Source organism: Falco rusticolus, chromosome W (genome assembly GCF_015220075.1).
Source record: "Falco rusticolus isolate bFalRus1 chromosome W, bFalRus1.pri, whole genome shotgun sequence".
Taxonomy (NCBI): domain Eukaryota; kingdom Metazoa; phylum Chordata; class Aves; order Falconiformes; family Falconidae; genus Falco; species Falco rusticolus.
Window position 1 is genome coordinate 5,067,284 of NC_051209.1, and position 23,134 is coordinate 5,090,417.

At 42.2% G+C, this 23,134-nt stretch overlaps 1 protein-coding gene and 1 long non-coding RNA gene across 2 annotated transcripts in view; both read right to left on the reverse strand.

The window, feature by feature from the left end:
* Positions 1-7,222, reverse strand: part of LOC119140875 — a 259,111-nt gene extending 251,889 nt beyond the window's left edge. Inside the window, exon 1 of the long non-coding RNA XR_005101763.1 lies at positions 7,155-7,222. This is a non-coding gene — a long non-coding RNA (uncharacterized LOC119140875). The remainder of the gene's footprint in view (positions 1-7,154) is intronic.
* LOC119140868 lies at positions 1,990-18,905 on the reverse strand. Its single transcript, XM_037372520.1, has 2 exons — positions 18,873-18,905; positions 1,990-2,942 (listed from the first exon to the last, which is right to left on the reverse strand). Exon 2 carries the CDS (start codon positions 2,899-2,901, stop codon positions 2,182-2,184), a length of 720 nt encoding a protein of 239 aa, XP_037228417.1. The 5' UTR covers positions 2,902-2,942; positions 18,873-18,905; the 3' UTR covers positions 1,990-2,181.
* Between the last annotated feature and the right edge of the window lie 4,229 nt (positions 18,906-23,134).

Below are 23,134 nucleotides of genomic sequence, written 5' to 3' on the forward strand. Positions count from 1 at the left end.
GTTTCTTGGCTGCTCACCTGTCTCGATGCAGGTTGTCCGCCTGGTGCGGCCAGCCAGCAAGACGATCGTTCAGCCAAGACATCTCCTCCGGAACACAGCCCTCTTCCACGAGCTTTCTTTTTTATCGACCAGTTCCGTCCTTATTCTTCTAAGGCTTCGGAACACCACCATAGGGGTCATCGTTTGAGGAGATTGAGGCACGGACTCCCAGATCTGACTAGAAGACCTTTTATGAGTCCATATACGTCTCTTTCTGGGGACGAAGCCTGATTCCCCATTACGGGTTTCCCACAGCTCACCTCTCAACTCCGGAGGGATTTCAGGCCGGCTCCTGCTTCCTTTCAGCAGATCATTCAAAGTTCTGTGGGATTCGCTGCATGTCGCTCAGATAGGCGATTCGAGAGCCTTTCACGTTAGATCCTTAAACGGATCACGTCGGGGTCACCAATTTGCGGCGAATGAAGAGACGGGACGCAGCTTGATGCAAGCAAATGTCAATTTATTGTACAGAAGCACGAGTTTTTATACACACTTTCAGAAGCTGCGCGTTTTAAACAGATTGGTTCTTGAAGCTAAGCATTGCATACTAGGCAATCCCTGATTGGTGGTTAACTACCATCAATTAACAGCAAGGTGTTGCCTTTTCTTGGCGCCATCCTTGGCGCCATCCGTCTCCCACTCCCCTGTGCTCTGTAAACATGTCTCATCATGTTAATTGTTGTCTAGACAAGCTCGAGCATATTCCCCTCAGCTAACTGATTGCCACGCATGGTCCTAGTTTCCAGCCCACTCCTGCATGCAGTCATTGCTCCTGGCATAAATATGGAGGCTAAGACATTTGTTGTTACAGGCTGCAGATCGACTCGGTCATTACATGTTTCATCAAAGGTGTGCAGTGCCCTCTGTGATCTATGAGATTGTCGAGTCATTTTCAATAAGTCTTTCATACATGGAACAAACAAAGTTAAACGCCCTAAATAACATGGTCCACTGACAGGATTCAAAGGAATCCCTGGCCATGCTCTATCTCCACATATCAAAAAGACTCCCGGTGGCAACTGATAGCCCCCTGATACATTTATATGTAAGCCTCCAGCTTTCAGTTCACCCCATTTAGGTAAACCGGTTAAATTTTGAAACTTTGTATCAAACTCCAATTCACCTTGTCGTGCTAGCCACAATCGCCACGGTTCACCAAACCAAATTACTCTAGTGCCATTTACAGGTTGAAGTGGTGGTACCGTGTCCTTGCATTCTGGCATTCCCGTTGCAGTCATGTTAACGTATTTAACGGGCGTAATGCTACCTAATAGGTCTAACTCCTGCAATGGCAAATGATATGGTCGATTCAAATTCTCAATAACCGTTTTCTGCCACGCTGCATTACACATAGAAGGCCAAACAAATTGCCCATTCGGACTCATACATGTAACATTCTGATTGGAAGTCAGATCCACTGTTTTAACATTTCAAAAAACCATCAAAATTTGTTTCATTCTCTTGCAGGGGAATACCAATTAAACAAGTTCTAAAGGGGTTGTCTGCTTGCTGCAAACTTAAACAAAAGTCTGTTACCCCCGTGATATTTGCCCATGTCACCCATATGTTTGTTCTAGGCAAGATGTCAAAAAATACCTTGGTCAATGGGTAAAAAATTCATCAAGACCGTAAACCAAGACCTCCACTTAAACATGTTTAGTCCTACAGTTTCCACCTTTTTTTTTTTTTTTTTCATTCCACCCCACAAATCTGTGCTTTCACAGATTCTGATGATGTATACTGTCTCCAATCAGCATGGTATTACACTAGTTGTATGCTTTCTCTTGCTTCATGCCCGGTTACTAATCAAACACATACACTCTTTACACCATTTACATTTAGGCTTTGGCTTACAGAACCGTTTTACCCCACATAGCATACATCGGCACAATACCCACGGGTTACATCCCTTACAACACAGACATTTTATTCCGTCTGCGCGCTCTGAGTCTTCCCTTCTGTCTTCTGATCTTGACATACAGGTCGCACAAACTTGCTAGGGACCCATATAGGTCCTTTATCTGTGGAGATACAAAAATAACCTCTACCGATAAATAACACTGGATTAGGTCCTCCCCATACACCTGAAGCCATATTTTTATACAGAACATTCAAACCAGGAACTGTAGTTGTTTGGTTCTCTCACGCCGTTTGGTGATGTATAACAGCAGGAGGTCCCTCTCTATCCTCCGTAAGGGAGAGATAGTTTAAGGCAAAGAACACCTTAGTCAACCGTTTAGTTACGTCTATGTCCTGCGATACTTTCTGTCTCTGAAGATAATCCTTCAGGGTACGGTTTGCCCTTTCAACAACTGCTTTCAGTTCTAAGGTTTGAAGGTTGTCCCGTGGTTCACCGGTGATCATGTGTTTCTGCCACTGATTATCAGATTGCCAAACACACGCAGCCTTCTTCATCTTTTGTCCTGCACCTGTAAACACCGTTGGCCCTTCAGCTGGTCTTTTTGAGCGTAACGGTCTCGCAATCCACTGGTAATGTTCTAACATCTTCCAGAGAGGCCCTTTTGGCCGGTTGTTGTGTACAACATCTGTATAGCCCATCAAGGCTTCCTGTATGGCTGTTGAATGTCTCAGGAGCCACTCATAATCATCATCCCGGACTGGAATACTGATATCTGCCGGTTCAGTCCCATCAATTTCAACAATCCCGTCTCTTCCTTTTCTCACCAAGGCCGCTACTGCTTCAGGACAACTTAAAATATGATGTCTGGGTTGCAATGGCAAAAACAACCAGTCTGAAACGATCGCTGTATTTTCCCCCTTTTTCTTTTGCCATTGTAGAATAAGGGCAAAAGGTGAAGTGGCAACATTACAAACCAAGAAAGATAATGGATGATTCGCCATTTGGTGACCACACCAGCCAGTCTGAATCTTGGGGGACACAACTTTCAGGGCAGCCCGCTGTTCTGGTGAACAAGTTTGAGGACTGTTGGCTTCGGTGCCATGCAACCAGGATTGGAATGGTTGCAAATCATCATTAGTGAGTCTCTTTGTGTGTCATCAGGGTGTAAGGGAATCATGAAAAAGACAGAACAGTCTTTCAAGTCTATCACAACAATTTGCCAAATCTGAGGCATCATCATAAAAGGTGGAAGAGCAGGTTGCAACACTCCCATCGCTAAAATCTGATCATTAATCTTCCATAAATCATGTCCCAGTTATGTGCATCAAGATTATTAATCAGTACTGGACAAGCTAACGAGCTGGTCACCTGCCATTCTCCCTCTAAAATAGCATCACGAATAACACCAGACCAGTGCTGTAGAATTGGATCTTTGTCGCGACGGAGGGAAGACGCAGTCCCTCAATATGAGTGATCAGCAGACTTCGTTTATTGTACCTTACAGTCACCTTTTATGCCTTGTTATAATTAGCTCATACATATTACAAAAGTTAAGCTCATTATTGGTTAGTTGCCTAAATACCAAGCCCGCCCCTAGTTTCTCTTCTGTAGTTATCTGTTCCCACCTGCAACATTCTTTTCCCACCAAAATCTTCCTGTTATTGTGTAACAAGGACAGCCAAAGACAGTGTATTTTGCTTTACTTCAGATAAGCTGAGAGCGATGTGCATTTTTGTCCAGCCAGCTGGACTATGTCTATGAGACCCTTTTCAGCTAGCAAGTTATCCACAATTCCCCCGTTTTTATTTTGGGCGACACAGGCCTGGTTGACCATTTTCAATAACAGCGTTTTAACACAGGAACATACACAGCCAACTTATAAAATCTCAGTTCAGAAGTATAATTCCAGAAATACTTGAAAACTAAAGTTAGCTTGAAGCTTTAATTTAGATGCTCTTTCTGTTCCAGTGATATAAAAAGTTTAAAAAATTCAAAGGTAATTTTAAAGTTCTGAACCTGGACTAATGCAAGCTCAAAACCCAAAAAGAAACCAAACTGATGTTTGACTAGGAATATTTGCAAATATTTTAGTGGAAAATCCCTGACCATTAACAATTTTCTGTCCAAATAACAACTGCCCTTATGCAACCAACCAGTCCATACAATTTCTGAAGAATACCTCATTGATATCAAAGAATTAACAAAGGGGAAAAATTAGTTCTAAGCTATATACATTCATAAGTGTTTTTTTCAATAGTTACGTACAGATTTACACACTAAGCCATAATGCCTTGTAGGTGATACACACAAGAAGAGTACGTTGCTTATCTGTCTGAATGTCTATGCTAAATTTGACAACTGTGCCACAAGCCAAGCCTACATGGGTGCTGTGTTATGCACGTTCCTTAACAAACAGAAGTATAATAGGTAAATTCCCAAGATCTAGTCCCCAACCTAATTATATTATTTTGTAGCCAATTAAGGAAAATAACACAAATGTGCATATCTACATGTGCACACACCTTTTAGTTCAGAACCAATCTGTGATATAAGGCCTTAGCCTTATGGCATCATCGAATCTTAACGAGTACAGTAATTAAAAATGCAGTCTTAATGTAAGTGCGATTTATGCTGACATTCCCTCAAATGCTACACGTGAGTATTTTTCACTCAACTGCCTCAAGTTAAAATAGTAGTATTTGTTAATATGTATTAAAAATCATTAATTCTCTACAATAGCAGTTGACTTCCATAACACTATGTAAGCAAAAGAGGCTTAAGATGGGTTTTCTGAATACTAACAATTTATTTTAGACTGTCTAAACTCAGGTCTTGAAAGATTTCACTCTGCCAGACATAGAAACACTGTTGCACTCCAGTTGTGATATCCCTTTTCCCAAGTTGTCACATGCACATCTCGCTCAAGCAACATTATTGTTAAAGTTTCTCTCTGCTACATAAAAGCATATTGCACTTGTAGATATAAAAGACAGCACCCTTACTTAGATTATTACCTTATTACCTCATAACTCTTAGTATACCTTCTATCTCTGATTTCATCACTTCAAAAATTCACCAGAAGCAGATAAAACCACAGCATCAGACTAAACTACACCTTAACTGCTGATTCAAATAAAGGCATTCTCTTCAGATATGCCTAATGCTTACAAATAATTTTGGCTGGTTTTGATCAAGAAACTATTATTACAATAATGATCAAAAATAATAATCCCGTTTGCAAAATGCCTTTAAGCCAGCCTCCTAGTCCCAACCAATTTCCACATTCAGAATACAGCATAAATACAGAATACAGAATAAATTATCTCCATCAAGGCAAAAAGGCTTCTCTTTAAGCACAGAGATGTTTGCCAGTTCAAGGCAGAAACCCATTTCTTGTAGGTGACATCTGAAGCACTTCTTTTTTTTTTTTTTTTTTTTTGTGGGTTTGTAATCAATTCCGTATTTTTCCTTGAGGAGCTTAAGCTGTTCCTCTTGTTTCAGGAGTGTTTCCAACTCTGATTTGTCGAATAGGTCCGTATTTCCCAAAGATATCATACATTTCCTCCGCTGTGATTTTATACGGCAGGTTCCGAATATAAAGGATCCGATTGACCTCTGGGGGCAGCCAGATGTCAGCTCGCTTGGCCGCTTGCATCGCCATGGCGCCGATCAGAGCGGGGGGGGTGAGGGGTGGGGTGCCGCCTTGGAGAGAAACCGCGGCCGGGAAGGGGCCTGCCGGGCTGCGCCGCCGCTCGCCGCTGCCGCGGGGGTCCCGGATGCTATCCCATACGCTAATAACCCGAGTAATTCCTTTTTACAATCTATGCCCCGAATGCTCCGCTTTTCTAAAAAGCATATGAGCGAATCGTACGTCGCTTGTCTCTCCATACCTTCGTCAGCGCTGTTGCAGCCTTTGCGAGACTTCGGCGACGCGTGGCCGGCGGGACCCTCTGTAGGTGCTCCCGGGCGCGGGGACTGTGCCCTTCCGCCTCCTGCGCTGCTTTCAGGACCGGTACCCGAATCTCCGTCGAACCGTGGCTCGCAGGTTCAGCCCTCTCTAGGGTCCCTGTTCGGGCGCCATTTGTCGCGACGGAGGGAAGACACAGTCCCTCAATATGAGTGATCAGCAGACTTCGTTTATTGTCTCTTACAGTCACCTTTTATGCCTTGTTATAATTAGCTCATACATATTACAAAAGTTAAGCTCATTATTGGTTAGTTGCCTAAATACCAAGCCCGCCCCTAGTTTCTCTTCTGTAGTTATCTGTTCCCACCTGCAACATTCTTTTCCCACCAAAATCTTCCTGTTATTGTGTAACAAGGACAGCCAAAGACAGTGTATTTTGCTTTACTTCAGATAAGCTGAGAGCGATGTGCATTTTTGTCCAGCCAGCTGGACTATGTCTATGAGACCCTTTTCAGCTAGCCAGTTATCCACAGATCTTTTCTCGAGTTCAGCATCGGTGGGGTAGTTGGGCTAACTGGAGGAATTACAGGTATTGAAGTAGTAGGCAGGTTCATTTTAACTCGCTTTACCAGGTTTCTTAATTTATCTATTACCTCCTGTAAGGATTTCCCTGTATTGTTATCACAAGGTTTCTCCCTGCCTTCTTCCTCAAACCCGTCCGATGATGTTTCAGGACGAGGAGGAACTTTGGTTTGTCTGCTGTCTTATCTAAAAGCTCCGGCACTGTCGAACACGCAGGGGCGGACATACCCTTCATAGGGCAAGTATGCCCAACTGCGAAAAGTGTAACCAAGAGAGAAGGCTTAGGTGAATCACGCTTCTGCTCCACCGGCTTTTCTACACATCTCTCCCCAACTCTTCTATGGCTGCCGCGCTACTTTTCTTTTCTTTTTTTTTTTTTTTTTTTTTGCTTTCATAATTTCCAGAGTGTTAACTATCGACCGCCAGGCCAGAGGCAATTTTCCACTTCTCATTTCATTCTGCAATGCTAAACAATAATGCGGGCTCGGGGATCTTATTCTTTTTTCATGCCCAGCGAACTAAGGTCTCCACTTCTGTCTCTTTAACGCCCTCCCCTCTCTTAAGGAGGATGCCAGTTAACAGTTTAATTGCCGCGTCTAATTCCATTGCGGTCTTCTCAGAGCTCTCCCCTTTCACAGAAAGGATATCAGTGCAGAGAAGCCCTGCCGCAATTTACTCGTCGCGGCCTTCCGTAGTGCCCCCCCCCTCACAGAGAGGAATTTAGCATAGAGTCCTGCCGCAATTTACTCTACGCGGTCTTACCACCATCGGGGGTGCAATCTGCAGCTCCACACCGAACTCTGGACTCCGCTTTTCGCCAGCAGCTGGGGGGATCCGTGGTGGTGGGTGGGCAGGCGAGCGGGGGGAGCTGCGGGGCACGGCACGGCACGGCACGCTGGCGGGTCGCGGGGAACTGTGCTGGTGTAAGAAGCAATCTGGCTAGCTAAGTACAGTCACTGGGTGTCATGATTTCAGAGTCAAACAAATAATTCAACAAGTGTTTGACTGGTTCAGATTGTAATCCATATTGTGTAACAGCTTGTCGCAGCTGCTGCATAAATTTCCAATCAAAAGGTTTCCACACAGTGGCTGCTGAACCAGTAGGTAAAGCAGTAGTCCGCACCGGACAAGCAACAACAGAAGCAGCTTCCCACTCTCCCTCCAATATAGCGTCTCTTACAACCCCAGACCAACGACTTTGGGGAGCGGCAGGGTGGAGGATAACACCTTCCTGGGTCAGGATCTGAACATCACGACCGGCAGTAGGCAGATGGCATTCAGTCAATTGCTGCTGCAAGCGGTTTAGAGTCCGGTCGGAGGGTTTTGTTCAGGGACGGGGCATCGGGGCAGGTGCAGGTGGGGTGGGCTCATTTTCTTTATCGGACTCTGTGCTCTCATTCAGAGGCGCGCTTGGACCTGCTTTAACACCCTCGTCCTCATCTAGCAGGGGGGGCGGCTCTCGGTAGCTTTCAGGTCGGCGTGGAGCACCCGTTGCAGCGGCACCCTCCGGAGGCAGTGTCGGGTGTAATAGCTCTGTCGCAGATTTTTAATAGGCACAATTATGCCTTTTGCAGATGGAGCGCCTTGACCAAATAATTGGGTAGACTCCGACTCGGCTTCCCGACCGAGGAGGTCTGAGGCAGCCATAGCCATTTTTTTCTCCTCAACCAGGGATCGTAAATGGTTTATGACCTCCCGGCAGGCAGTCCCCAAGTCCTTGGCTGACTTGCTGCCACTAAGGGTCGCATCGCAAAGGGAATCCCCGACCGCTCGCCACTCAGTCACACTAAACAGCAATTGCAGGTCTTTTAAGTGTCCGTTTTCAGCCGCCCACCTACAAAGCTCATGGAGCTTCTTAGTGCTCACGCTAGCCTCTTGCTTAGCAAGAACATCAGTTAATAGCGTGAGTGCCGCTCCTCTTTCCATCATCGAGGAAAAAGCGGTCTTACCATTGCAGGCCCGCGCACGACATCAATGCCAGATTCAGACGCCTTTACTCCTTACGGACGTCTTCCTGCTCGAACTCTTCACAGCGACTCTCAATTTTGCAAAGCCCACCGTTGCGATGCAAAGGCAGAGTTTTTCCAGCAATTGCCAGCTTTCCCGTCGTTCGGGCACCAATTGTTGGAAGAAGGGTTCGCCGGAGTTCAAGAAGACGCTCAATATGAGTTATGCATCTTGCTCAACTTTATTAGTTTCTAACACTACTTATATAGAACCGATACACATGCATATTCGTAAAGCAGAAATATAATTGGTTAGTAGTATCTAAACACGCACGGTTCTCACACCCCTAATTATCATGACTAAAATAAGCATTCTATCCATGTAGCTAATTGTGTTGCTATGCTTCAGCCTTGTAGTTTGTTACTCCCTATATTCCCATACTGCTCCCTACCTTTCTTGGCCCTGCACCTGCTTTCCCAGCAGCTGTATCTTGTTACAGCCACGGCCTGTTGGCACAACATAATTACTTGGTCTCAGGATTCAAGAATAGCTCAAGGCCACCTTTCTTGTTGTCTTCAGCACAGCAACTTCAGTACAATTCTGATTACAGGCCTATTCTAATACCAGGCCTGGATTGTGCAGATCTTCAGAGTTCTAAGGCCATGCTTCTGCAGCCATTCTTCTACAGGTAAGATGGATAAGAATTGCTTAGGTGAGTGAGATGAGTCCTAAATCATTACTGAAGAATGAAGAGAGGAGAAATGCTTTGTTCAGAAGTGTAAAACAAAAGTTTTATTTGTCCCTGTCTTCCAGTTGGGAGGAAATAAAGGCCTGGTAAATACAGCTCAGTGTTAGTGAGAGCAGTATAGTAAGAGAAGTCTCAAAGTCTCATTAATAACCAGTTTGTCTCAAAGATCTCCTGTCAGCATGGTGCTCTCTTTACTCCATGGTATTTTCTATAGGTGTTTCTGCAATACCACTGGAAGGGATCTCCACCAACACAGATAGTTAATACTGCTCTGCAGTGTTTGGTTGCCTGAACTCTTTCCTGCTAAAGAACACTTGTCCTGTGAGATGCAGAGTCGTCCAGTGAAGGGAGATGGGGACATCTTTCAGCACAAAGCTACAGGACAGGTTGAAGAGAAGTATTTCTATACCCTGAAACTGGAAGAATTTGCAACCTGCTACAGTTCCTTCTGGAACACAGTCTGTCCTTGCTTTCTCACTCTCATTCTCCTATGAAACTTAAGTTATGGCCCTGCTTCCTATTTACATTTTCTTTTTCCAATGAGAACCATGTCTAAAACTTCCTTCCATCTTTGGAAAGGAAGCAGGGGTACTTTGCAGCCTCCTGTTACATAGTTCATCCGTGAAAGGGCCAGATAGAATCTGAATAAATTTAGCTTAGAAATAAAACTTGTATACTGGTTTTGGCTGGGATAGAGTTAAATTGTATGGGGCTATGTTTTGGATTTGTGGTGAAAACAGTGTTGATAACACACCCATGTTTTAGCTATTGCTGAGCAGTGCTTACACAGAGTCAAGGCCTTTTCTGCTTCGCAAACTGCCTGGCCAGTGAGTAGGCTGGGGGTGCACAAGAAGTTGGGAGGGGACACAGCCAGGACAGCTGACCCCAACTGACCAAAGGGATATTCCATACCTTATGACGTCATGCTCAGCAATAAAACTAGAGGGGTGGAGATTGGCAGGGGGGGGCGCTGCTTGGGGACTGGCTAGGCATTGGTCAATTGGAGGTGAGCAATTGTTTTCATTTGCATCGCTTGTTTTTCTTGGGGTTTATTTTCCTCTCTCTTTGTTGCTTTTTTCTTTACTTTTTATTAATGTATTTTTTATTATTATTAATCTGCCTTTATCTCAACCCATGAGGTTTTTTCACTTTTACTCTTCCAATTCTCCCCCCCATCCCACTGGGGGGGGGAATCAGCAATTGGCTGTGTGGTGATGACCAGGGTTAAACCACAACAACTTAGTTAGAATAAAACCATAATTGGTTTATTAATCTCATTGACAACGATATGTGACAAAAACAGGGAGATCATTCACCAATTCTCATCACAGGGAAAACATATTCGACATGGGGAAAATTAATTTAATTTATTGCCAATTACAAATTTAGTAGGATAGTGAGAAACAAAAACCTAAAACATCTTCCCCCCACCCCTCCATTCTTCTCAGATTCAACTTCACTCAAGACTCTTCTGCATCTTCCCACTGAGCAGCACAGGGAAAATGGGGAACGAGGGTTGCAGTCAGCTCATAACACTTCATCTCTGCTGCTCCTTCCTCCTTACACTTTTACCCTGCTCTAATGTGGGGTCCCTCCCACAGGATGCAGTCCTTCATGAACTTCTCCAGTGTGGGTCCTTCCTATGGGCTGCAGTTCTTCAAGAACTGCTCTAGCATGGGTCCTTTACACAGGGTGCAGTCCTTCAGGAAAAGTGCTCCAGCGTGGCCTCCCCATGAGGTCATAGGTCTTGCCAGGAACCTGCTCCAATGTGGGTTCTCCACAGGGTCAGAGCTTCCTTCAGGGCACATCCACCTGCTCCAGTGTGGGGTCCTCCACGAGCTGCAGGGTGGATATCTGCTCCACTGTGGACCTCCATGGGTTGCAGGGGAATCTTTGCTCTGGATCCTGGAGCACCACCTCCCCTTCCTTCTTCACTGACCTTGGTGTCTGCAGGGTTGTTTCTCTTACATATTCTCACTCCTCTCTCCCAGCTGCTGTTTTGCACCTTTTTTACCCTTTCTTAAATACGTTATCACAAAGGAGCCACCAGTGTCACTGACTGGCTCAGCTTTGGCAAGTGGCAGGTCCATCTTGGAGCCAGCTGGACCTGGCTCTGTCCAACTGGTTTGAGTGTTTTAAGCTCTCTGACTGAAACCGTATGTTACCAGACAACCCAGTTTGTGAAAAAATAGTAGGTCAGCCTCAGTTATTAATCATTGGAAGGATAAATGATAGACATCATTGGTGGTTTAATGCTGTGTCACATAAGGAATGTGATTATGTGTCGCGACGGAGGGAAGACACAGTCACTCAATATGAGTGATCAGCAGACTTCGTTTATTGTCCCTTACAGTCAACTTTTATGCCTTGTTATAATTAGCTCATACATATTACAAAAGTTAAGCTCATTATTGGTTAGTTGCCTAAATACCAAGCCCACCCCTAGTTTCTCTTCTGTAGTTATCTGTTCCCACCTGCAACATTCTTTTCCCACCACGATCTTCCTGTTATTGTGTAACAAGAACAGCCAAGGATAGTGTATTTTTGCTTTACTTCAGATAAGCTGAGAGCGATGTGCATTTTTGTCCAGCCAGCTGGACTATGTCTATGAGACCTTTTTCAGCTAGCCAGTTATCCACAATTATGTGCACTGTCTGTGCCAAGGACTAGAGAAAAAAAAAACCAACAAAACAAAACACCCCAGCTTGAAAACGGGGAATATAGGCGCTTCATCAAGAGGATGTGATTTTAAATTGGACCCTAATCCTACACAAAGCTTTACATGGGCAGATCTATCTTTGCATCATGTAGATACAAGGATTTGTGGGTAAGTACTTTACTGCTATGATGCCTTAGCTCCCAGTAGTGCTATACTAAAAAAAAAAACCACCGCCAAACAAACAGAAATTACATTAGTAGAATCTAACCTGCTTTTAGCAGAATCAAAATTGCTTTTGTGTTCAGAATCCCTGCACTCAGCAGTGTTACAGAGAAAGGACGAACCCAATATGGAATAGCTGGTAATTCCTGAGTTAGTTTGACATATGCAGACTGCTGGTGACTTCAACAGGCTTATTTAACATGATAGCCATTTGTTTCTTTTGGTATTGGGATTAGTCAAGATGTAATTTTGTGAGGCTATAGCAATGAGGTTACATATCATGGGCCTGGGGTTGCATAGGTGTATCAGATGGAAAAGTTTTACTTTTGCCAGTAATTAAACATGACTAGGACAACTAACCTCTTCAGAACTCTCAACATTTTTACATTTGTTAATCTCTGTTCATAAAAAAGATTCTAAAGCAAGCAGTAGTGCTCAAGGTGAAGATCTGGGAAATAAATAGCCAAAGCTATCATACTGTGACATCTTTGGCAAACTTTTACACAGTTCTATGAAACAAATACATTTGATGTTCTATTTCCTGGGTAGTTCTTTAACATTAAATGTTCATACTTTATGAATAAAATGGTCCACATATTTAGTGCATATTGGTAAATTAAATATCATGCCAGTGGTATACCACATCATCCATGTCATATCAACACATTCAAACATACAGTAGCTTTGTGGAGCTTTTCTGCCTTCTTTGATGTGTATAATCTGGGAAAAATGGGGATAATTTCAGCCTGCATTATGGGCTTTTATGCAAAGGAGCTAATTTCTCTAGATCTCAAAAATCACAGAAAAATAAAATCATCATCTTTGAGCTTCTTCTTTTTGAGAAGTACAAAGTATGCAAGTGAACTCTAATATCTGAATGTTTAAATAAACATGTTTTAACCCCAGTCGGCAACTAAGCCCCACACAGTTGCTCACTGACTCCCCTCCAGTGGGATGAGGGAGAGAATCGGAAGAGTAAAAGTGAGAAAACTCGTGAGTTGAGATAAAGACAGCTTAATAAGTAAAGCAGAAGCTGTGCACACAAGCAAATCAAAACAAGGAATTCATTCACCACTTCCCATCAGCAGGCAGGTTTAGCCATCTCCAGGAGAGCAGGGCTCCATCACACATAACAGTGACTTGGGAAGACAAACACTGCAACTCCAAATGTCCCCCTCTTCCTTCTTCTTCCCTCAGCTTTATATTGCTGAGCATGACATTCTGTGGTATGGAATAGCCCTTTGGCTAGTTCAGGTCAGCTGTCCTGACTGCTCCCTCCTGACTTCTTGTGCACCTGCTCACTGGCAGAGCATGGGAAGCTTGAAAAGTCCTTGATTTAGGCACAGGGATCCTCAAACTACGGCCCGCGGGTCAGATACGGCCCCCCAGGGTCCTCAGTCCAGCCCCTGGTATTTACAGAACACCCCCGCCCCGCCGGGGGTTGGGGGGGGAAACCAAGCAGCCGCAGATGACTTCCTGCCACTTCATCTGCATGCCAGCCCCGTGTTTAAAAAGTTTGAGGACCCCTGATTTAGGGTAAGCACTACTTAGCAACAACTAAACCATCAGTGTGTTATCAACATTATTCTCATACTAAATCCAAAATACAGCACTGTACCAGCTAAGAAGAAAATTAACTCTATCCTAGCCAAAACCAGGACAATTTCATTTGTTTTTAACACCAACATTTGAGTATTTGCTGCTTCTACTTTTAGAAATTATTTTAAGTTTTCATGTTCAGTTAAGAATATATATATTGAAAACTGGCTAAGATTTCATGCTGGTTTGGGCCTCAGGCCCAGGAAAAGGGTGATGATGATTAGAAAACACAGGCACATATTAAATCAAAGGTATACCAGATCTGACTGACTGTTTAACAGTTTGCCAATAGCAGTGTTAAAAGTAAAAAAGAAAACCACAATATTATTCATTCAGAAACTTATTGATGTATAAAATACTTGAAGAGATTTGTACTTATATATGTTTTGTTTCTCTTAACCTTCCAACAGATCACAGTTTCATATATAAAGAGAAGCATTATGGAATATAATCCTCAGAACCTACCAAAAACCCCAGCAAATAACAAGGAAAAATTATTTTAAATGCTCAATAGTGTATGTAATAATGATAATAAGAGAAGATAATATCACCTATTGCTTACACAGGATTTCACTGAACCAAAAGTGTGTGGAATTTTTTTATTTCTCAGTTTCAGTTAATATGCACTGCAGAACTTACCTAGTCTATATACTTGGCTCTTCAAGTGTAACTGGGAGATATGAAGAACAGTTCTATAAGGAAATTCAGTCCCTGTTACAACTGTGTATTTCAAACACAATTACACTAGAGAAACCAAGTACAACCTGTTCATCCTGTGTTCTCTGCTGGTTTCTTGAATTATGCTTCCCATGTTCAAATCTGCTGATATAATTAGGAAGCTGAAATGATTGAGCTATTCTAACCTCTTGTTTTGGCCAGTGAGAGATCTGTTTACTCAGACAGAATGTTTCCCATGAGTGAAGCTACTTGCTTTCTCTGCAAGTGGCCTTTCTGTCCAGTGAAGGGTAGTATTGTGTCTGTGAGGACAATCAAGTCATGGTCTGAGTAGCTGGAACAGGGATGGTTACAAAATGGAGTCCTGAAAAAGGGAATAGATATGTCTTAGGGCTGCGTTAGAAATAGGTACTCCTCCCATCCCTTTCTCTCCTGTTGAAATCTTCACATATTTACTGCTGATAGTCTGACTGGCATGGTAGTATCTCCGTTTCCTAGGATAGCTGCAAAGAAGCCTAAAATTTCAGGGGAACCGTGTTATTTAAAACAGATTTCTTTTATTGTTTTTGATCTCTGAAATCAAAATTTATAATTGTATAAAGTCTTATAATTGTATTGGGTCTGACTGAGATGGAATTAATTTTCCCCGTAGCAGCCCTCATAGTGCTGTGCATATATTGGTAGCTAGAAAGGTGGTGATAACACACCAGTGGTTTGGCTACTGCTGAGCAGTGCTCCCACAGCATCAAGGCTGTCTCTCCAACCTTCCCCACCACTACCAGCAGGCTGGATGTGGGGAAAATCTTGGGAGGGGACATAGCCAGGACAGCTGACCCAAAGTGACGAATGGGATATTCCATACCATATCGTAGAAGAATGAAGCTGGGTTAACTAGCATGGATAATATACAACTGTGGGTTGGCTTCAGGGGCGGTGGGTTGGCTGATGTAGATAAGGTGCAGGTGTGGCTGGTTAAGTGGTTGGGCAGCCAATGAAGAGGGAGCAGCTGAGGAGGAAGCAAGAGAAGATAGAACACATACTCTGGATGAGGTGAGGGCAAGGCAGCAGAGGGAGATGCAGGAGCGGGCTGGAAACTAGGACCATGCGTGGCAATCGGTTAGCTGAGGGGAATGTGCTCGAGCTTGTCTAGACAACAATTAACATGATGAGGCATGTTTACAGAGCACAAGGGACTGGGAGACAGATGGCGCCAAGGATGGCGCCAAGGAAAGGTAACACCTTGCTGTTAATTGCTGGTAGTTAACCACCGATCAGGGATTGCCTAGTATGCAAGGCTTAGCTTCAAGGAAAGGTAACACCTTGTGGTTAATTGCTGGTAGTTAACCACCGATCAGGGATTGCCTAGTATGCAAGGCTTAGCTTCAAGAACCAATTAGTTTAAAACGCGCAGCTTTTGAAAGTGTATATAAAGTCGTGCTTCTGTACAGTAAATCGACATCTTGCTTGCATCAAGCTACATCCCATCTCTTCATTTGCCGCAAATTGGTGACCCCGACATGATACGTTTAAGGATCTAACGTGAAAGGCTCTCGAATCGCCTATCTGAGCAACATGCAGCGAATCCCACAGAACTTTGAATGATCTGCTGAAAGGAAGCAGGAGCTGGCCTGAAATCCCTCCGGAGTTGAGAGGTGAGCTGTGGGAAATCCGTAACGGGGAATCAGGCTTCGTCCCCAGAAAGAGACGTATATGGACTCATAAAGGGTCTTCTAGTCAGATCAGGGAGTCCGTGCCTCAATCTCCTCAAACGATGACCCCTATGGTGGTGTTCCGAAGCCTTGGAAGAATAAGGACGGAAAAAAGACAGCTCGTGGAAGAGGGCTGCGTTCCGGAGGAGACGGCTTGGCTGAACGATCATCTTGCTGTCTGGACCAGGCGGACAACCTAAACCCCGAGGATAACACCTGTATTCATCGAGACAGGTGAGCAGCCAAGAAACTTTAGAGACTTGGAAAGAATGAAAGTGTGTACATACAGCAGCCAATTGTGTGATGCTGCCGCGGAGGGGAGCTCCGTGTCGGGAATGCATTTAACATCTTGGTGGCAAATTCTGACTACTCTTTGCCAAGTGTGGACTAATTCTACTAACGGTGCTAAACCAGAGGAAGCTGTAAATTCCACCGACAGCGTGACTCTTCTCAAGACACTGTCAGCGATGGCGATTCTGTCCACACCTCCTCTGCCCCCAAAGCTTCTGTCACTGATTGCAGCGACCCTCACAACACAGGAGCAAGCACGGGAACAGGACAACTCGGACAATGATTTCATTGACTCTGATAAACCTTTTGATCCAGGTCCTATAGATCTGGAAAAGGAGCTAGACCTTTCCCCCCCATCCCCTTGTCTCTCCTGATGCATTGATTGTATTTTGGGGGAGGGTGAAAGGGGGTCTGAGGGATTGGTGGCAGGAATGCAAGTGGGAAACACTTCAGTGATGGGTTTTGGGAGTCGCTATGGCATGTTCAGTATTTTGTCAGACAAATCAACCTGCAGAGTGTCAGCCTGTGCAATACGAGGCTGTTAAAGGGTTAAGCAAAGCAGTGCGGGAAGGGAGGATTCATAATACATTTGCTATGTCCCTTCTTGAAGTGATGGCAGAGCCTTATACACTCACACTGCGTGATTGGAAGTTATTGCTTTGTATGGTACTAACTGATACAGTATATGATGTGGTTATTTGATTTTTGTGAGCTATGTGTAGTGGCCTTGACTGAAAACCTTAATCGGGGAATTGCTGTTAACTATGAGCAGTTGGCTGGAGAAAATTAATTGTGCTGATTCTGTGACTCAGGCAAGGTATCCCAGGGACAACTGTTTGCAAATGAAGGAGATGGCTATTAAGGCAGTCAGGATGCGGGAGTCTTGCCACAGTCTTGCAGGGTCCTAGAGAGTCACTAACTTTAATACTAACTTGATTGATTGGCTTCAGAATATTTTGCAACAAGTCGAACATCAGGAAGCTCAAGGGTTGCTTTTAAAACAACTAGCTGTGATAATGGCAATGAAAATTGTAAACGGGCAACTTTCACAATCGCAACCCCAGCATGTGTCAAATGATTGTAACGCAGAACTCACAGCAGACTGTAATTCTCAGGCTGAGTTCTGGAATGCAGCATAACAGACTTTTGCTTCTCTAATCTCTTCTGTAAGAATAGTACACGCTCTTAACTTGCTTAGTAAATTAGGCTGCTAGCTTGCTAAACAAAGTAATACTACAAATACTATTTTTTTTCTGGCTTATTAACAGATGTTGATTCTGTCCATCATATGTTGCTACAGAACCGAGTTGCTATTGATTTTTATTATTAGCACAGGGACACAAGTGTGAAGACTTTGATAGGATGTGTTACGTGAATCTGAGTGACCACTGTGAATTAATTTACAAAAGTATACAAAACTTAAAAGCCTTAAAACAAAGATCTGCAACAGAGCCAGGGGCGGGATGCCTTTGGTCTCTTCTCACGGCTGGGAAACTTTGGGCCATGACTCAAAAGTATTACAGGATTTATTATAATTATCTTTAACCACCTTATTGATGTTTGCCTTATGTCTCCCATGCCTTTTTTTTTTTTTTTTTTTCCTGTATTCAGTGTTTAGTTGATTGTAACATAAAGCAGGTCATGGTCACCCAGCTACACACCCCCTTTGCTTTGTCGCAATTAACAAGCAAAAAAGGGGAGGATAGAGAATGTCTGAAGAGAGATATAGGAGAGGAAGCTGGAGCATATTTGACCTAAGAAGAGATGAGAGAACAGCTGGGTATTGTGAAGGAGACTAGGAAAGATAAACATGGTTATCTAGTGTCTAATAGGTGTCTGCATGCTTGTAGTGATATATAGCTATGTAACTACATGAACGATTTCTGCCCTGAGCCTGGTGGAGCATACAGCTGCAGTTTGTGTCTGGGCTCAGAGATGTAAATAGGGGCTTCTCTGTTATGGTAAAAGTGTTTCTCTTTGCATAAAAAAGAGAAGGAATGAAGGGAATGACCCCGAGGTATGTTCAAAGAAGGCATGCTATGTTTCGAACTTTTTGACTGAACCCGTTCTTGTTTAGTGTGCCCTTCCACCTATGTATAATGTTAATCCAAAAGAAGCTGATATTGTTTACACTTTGAATGTCAATAATTGTCTTTCTGTGGATGCTAATGTAGTAGGAGGCTATGATGGGTACGTGTCGCAGCAGTTCTTCTCTTATCCAGAGTAACAGCAGGGAAAGCATTAAAGAGTTAAATCACCTTGTTTGGTAGGCAGTTCAGAATGTGAGTCAAAATTGCCACTGCTTTTTGTTGTTGGTTCAAGGACATGGCTGTGAGGATTTTGATGGTATGTGCTGCGTGGATTTTAGGCGCCCCATTGCAGCAACATGTTATCAAAATCTGAGAAAATGTCAGCCTTTTTTGGCATCCATTCACTCAATTGGCAGTATTGTTTGTTTGCTATTACCTTGGTTGCTGTCATGTTTGCAAGGGCCCTGCAGAACATGACAAACCTGGTACTAGCTGTTCAAAAACAAAAAGGGGAAATTGTAAAATTGTATGGAACAGAGACAGTGGGTTATTTTGACTCTGATAATGTCTCAGTTGGTTTTTTATTTGTTCTATTACTTATACTGACGTGCGGAATTAGACTCTATAACTCGAAAGTTATAAAGTAGGTATGTTTATTGCGCGCAGATGCACGGGGGATCGCTCCTCCACAAGCGTGCATACCCGAAGTGACGAACCATCTCACATTTATACAATGAACAAATGAATATTCAATTAACGCCTATACATATTCGTTACCTAAACCCCGCTTCGTATGTTAATTAGCTTATCAGTCCGTTTCCTGGAATGTGGTGGTCTTGCAGGTTTGTAGGTGATTCATGTTCTTGTGACCATCCGATCTTCTTCAGGTGATTCATGTCCTTGTGACCACCCGATCTTCTTCAGGTGATTGTGACCACCCAATCTTTTCCAGCAAGGAGACTTAGCACTCCCTCCCTCTAGATAGCATTTGAATGTCTCTCATCTTTTCTTATTCTCTTTTAAATAGCCCCTTTGTTAGAGGAAGAAGGGCAGGCATCTCCTCAAAACTGTAGTTGTCACCGCACCCATGACTAGTCACCATACCCACATTCCTTAAGCAGACACATACAATCACAATCCATGTCCATTATCCCCATTTCACATTATTTCTCCATATCAATACCTTGTTTTTACTCGTTCGATTTCAGGGGTTCTTTTTGTGCAACAGGAAGGGGGAGATGCAGGAGCGGGCTGGAAACTAGGACCATGCGTGGCAATCAGTTAGCTGAGGGGAATGTGCTCGAGCTTGTCTAGACAACAATTAACATGATGAGACATGTTTACAGAGCACAGGGGAGTGGGAGACGGATGGCGCCAAGGAAAGGTAACACCTTGTTGTTAATTGCTGTTAGTTAACCACCGATCAGGGATTGCCTAGTATGCAAGGCTTAGCTTCAAGAACCAATTAGTTTAAAACGCAGCTTCTGAAAGTGTATAAAACCTCGTGCTTCTGTACAATAAATGGACATTTGCTTGCATCAAGCTGCGTCCCGTCTCTTCAGACTATTTGTTGCTTCACTTTGTTTTGGGGAGGAAAGCTTCCTCTTGATTATTGCATTCTAAAATGTGCGTTATATTTTTCATTTTTACAGGTGGTGAATACTATTGTTGATAAAAGCTACAAAATAAGTCATGCTATATTCGAGGCAGATATATTTTCAGAAAGTCACCTCATTTGTGAGAAGCACCTGCCGATTAATATGTTTAAAAATATCACTAGATTTATGTAAGGTCTTTAAAAATTCTTCTGCTCCTTGACTCTATAGTACTTCACCTATTACTAAAAGTAATCAAGCTTCAATACACTTTAAAATAAACTTAAAACCAAACAGCATAAATTTAACATAAGCAAGAAATTCTTAACTTCTTCCTTTTGTGCATAAGTATTCAAACCTGTCCATGTGACATGCAACCTGCTCTTGCACTAGTGATCTTGCTGGGAATTGTGAATCTGTGTGCGTATTCAAGTATCCCCAAAATTGGTATTGTTATTACTGGCCACACCATCATGCTCCATTAGTGATGTATTATTTATGTGACACTGTATACAATTTACTGGCATTGAGATAGCAATGGCTGAATGAATTCTAGGGTTAGCATATAAAATCAGCTGCCCTGGGTCATTCTAGTCTCCTGACGTTCTGGTATTTTGATTTTAAGAGAAGACTATATGGAAATCATGCTTATGGAGTAAGTTCTGCCAAATATCTTTTTTCATGATAGGTGCAATTTGTGGGTAAGAACAGAATGATTTTGGATAATGTGTGTCTCTGCTATGAGTTACACATACATCCAAGCTACAAACAGCATAAGGTCAGAGTAAATATGTCACTTATTGTACTTCTCAGTCCACGTGCTATAAAATGAATTTAAATATAATGAGATTTGCATAATATATTCTTTCAATAAATAATAAAATAACTTCTTCAGAGTTACTCTTTAATATATGATGGTTTAGAAGCAGTTGAGGTTTTCTGGCTTAATTTTATAGAAGATACTGAAAGTGATACATGGTATTTCCTTTTTTGGAACCTGATCCAGGCCACTGAAGTTAATGGGTATTTTTCCTCTGACTTCTGTGAGCTTTGGATCAGGCTTGAAGACTAAGATTTATAAATTTCCCCCCCAAAAAAAGACTTCTTCTAAAAGGTACTTTCTCACTCACTGCCCACCTAAATTAGAGTTTTTTACATCTAAACCTTTGGTGCTGTAGTAGAGGTACTCAAAGAAAGTACCAAGAGCTGGTAAACATCTCTTCTTTCTGTAATCCTGCAACTTAAGTAAAACCAAATATATTTAGACTGTTGACCTGATTCTTTCATCAGAAAGATATATGAGTAAGAATTGCTGTGTAACTTGTAAAAGCAGCACTACACTTGTACATGCATGTGCAAAATTGTTACTGATTTTACAAAATACACGGGAATGTGTGCCTACTTATTTAAGGAAAGAAATGAGCTTAACATTAAAAAAAATCTGCCCTCTATTGTGGCATATGAGGCACGGACTTTGCAAGGATTGTGAGGCAAAGACATTTATTGTTAGTTACAGCTTTTATAAGTTTATACTCTGCACACACACTGCTAAAAGCTTTATTATTGGTCAAACTCTACTGTCCACGCCCAGCCGCTGTTCACTATAGGCTACTCTCTGCTGTTCATACTGTTTCCTTATCTTCTAGAGGTGAGATCATATTCCTCTTTTGTCTCTGCTTCATCCAGGTTTCTTCTCATACTCCCTCAAAGTTATTTACCTCTTTGCTGCAGGATCACAGCTGCACATTATCAATGTCAAACCCACTGTCTCCGTCCTTTACACTCTACCTGAGACCTTGCCTGTCAAGTTTTAGCTGTGTATTCTCTGTTTGAGACACACTCCTACATCCTGTACTGAAATATGAATATGTTCTTTAATTCTGAATGAAGGTTTAGGACCAAATTCCATTCTCATTTACATCATCACAATCCTAATGAAGCTGTAAATCAGAATAAAAATATGGTTGAGGTTGATGGGGTTGGGTGGATCTAAATGAGTGTAGAATTTGGCCCTTTTAGGTGGAATTATAAACTGAAGACTAGCCAAAGCAGATTACTGAAACAAACAGGTAATAGTGAAAATCTTTACTATACTAAACCACAATGACCAATAACAAATATGTTGAACTGGCCACAAATAATTTACAAAGGTCCGAAATTCAATCTTTGGTTAAAATATTTTTGATGAGATGGTAATAAGAAATATATTTTTATAATGAGGTTTACATTTTTACATTAATAAAAGTTACTCTATTTCCCCAAATACATCAACACAACTACATGTTCCATTATTTCCTGTTTTGTAAGTAGGCTTCAATATTTCAAATATGCAGTTTAGAATGATCTGGCAATACATATGCATTATATTCACTGAGAGCTTTAGCTATTCAAGGACAGTAAATTTATTGTTGAATTTGAAATTGAAGTATCTTTAGTTTTGTCAAAATGAAATATGAACTTACTTTTTATTCTTTATAATTATCCTTGAAAAGTAAACCTGCAATTGGTAGCATATTGTACATATGTAGTTATTGCTTAATATTTTTCTAGGTAATGCATTTCTAGGGTAGTGTTGCGTGACAAAGCATCTATCATTTTGTAGGTTGAAGTTGATATGGCATGTTACAGAAGGGACTGACTGTGTTCTACCCCTTTCTCTCTTCCTTGCTCTCTTTTATTTCTCAATTAGTTTTCCATTATATTTGAAGTTTTAATTAATGTTGTTTTATAAAGTTTCAGTACAAAAGAGCATAGTTTAGAAGCTGATGAAAGATACCCAATCCTGTATGTCCTGTCCAGGGCAGTGGTTTAAAAGGAAGCCTTCACTAAGCACAGCCTATAGAATCAACTTCTGAGTTGAGTTGTAAACAAGTTATTTTTGTATTTCTTAAAAAGAAAGGGAATACTTTCCAGGAAATACAAGAAAGTAAAATGAGTCACTAAAACAGTAGGTGTTGTTATTGGGAAATATTTTTTTTAATGTTATCATATATAAACTTTAATATTAATATGCTAGAGCAAAATTATTTCTGAAAATGAGTAGAAGCTTAACATCAAGGATGATTTTGTCTTATAAATAATATTAAATGATCTGATGCAATAGTGAGATTGTCTAATATAATTTTGCTGACACAAGACATATAATGAGAATCTATCGAATATAGTGTAAACCTACTGTTTGTAAGCAAAACTCACATTATCAAACTCCACCGTAGCAAATCTATGATTAAATTGTGAAGTTATTGCTGCGGGCATTTCGGGCGAGTGGGA

Excerpts from the sequence above, each read along its gene's own strand:
- LOC119140868 (XM_037372520.1), bottom strand. The coding sequence starts at position 2,901 with ATGGCGAATCATCCATTATCTTTCTTGGTTTGTAATGTTGCCACTTCA.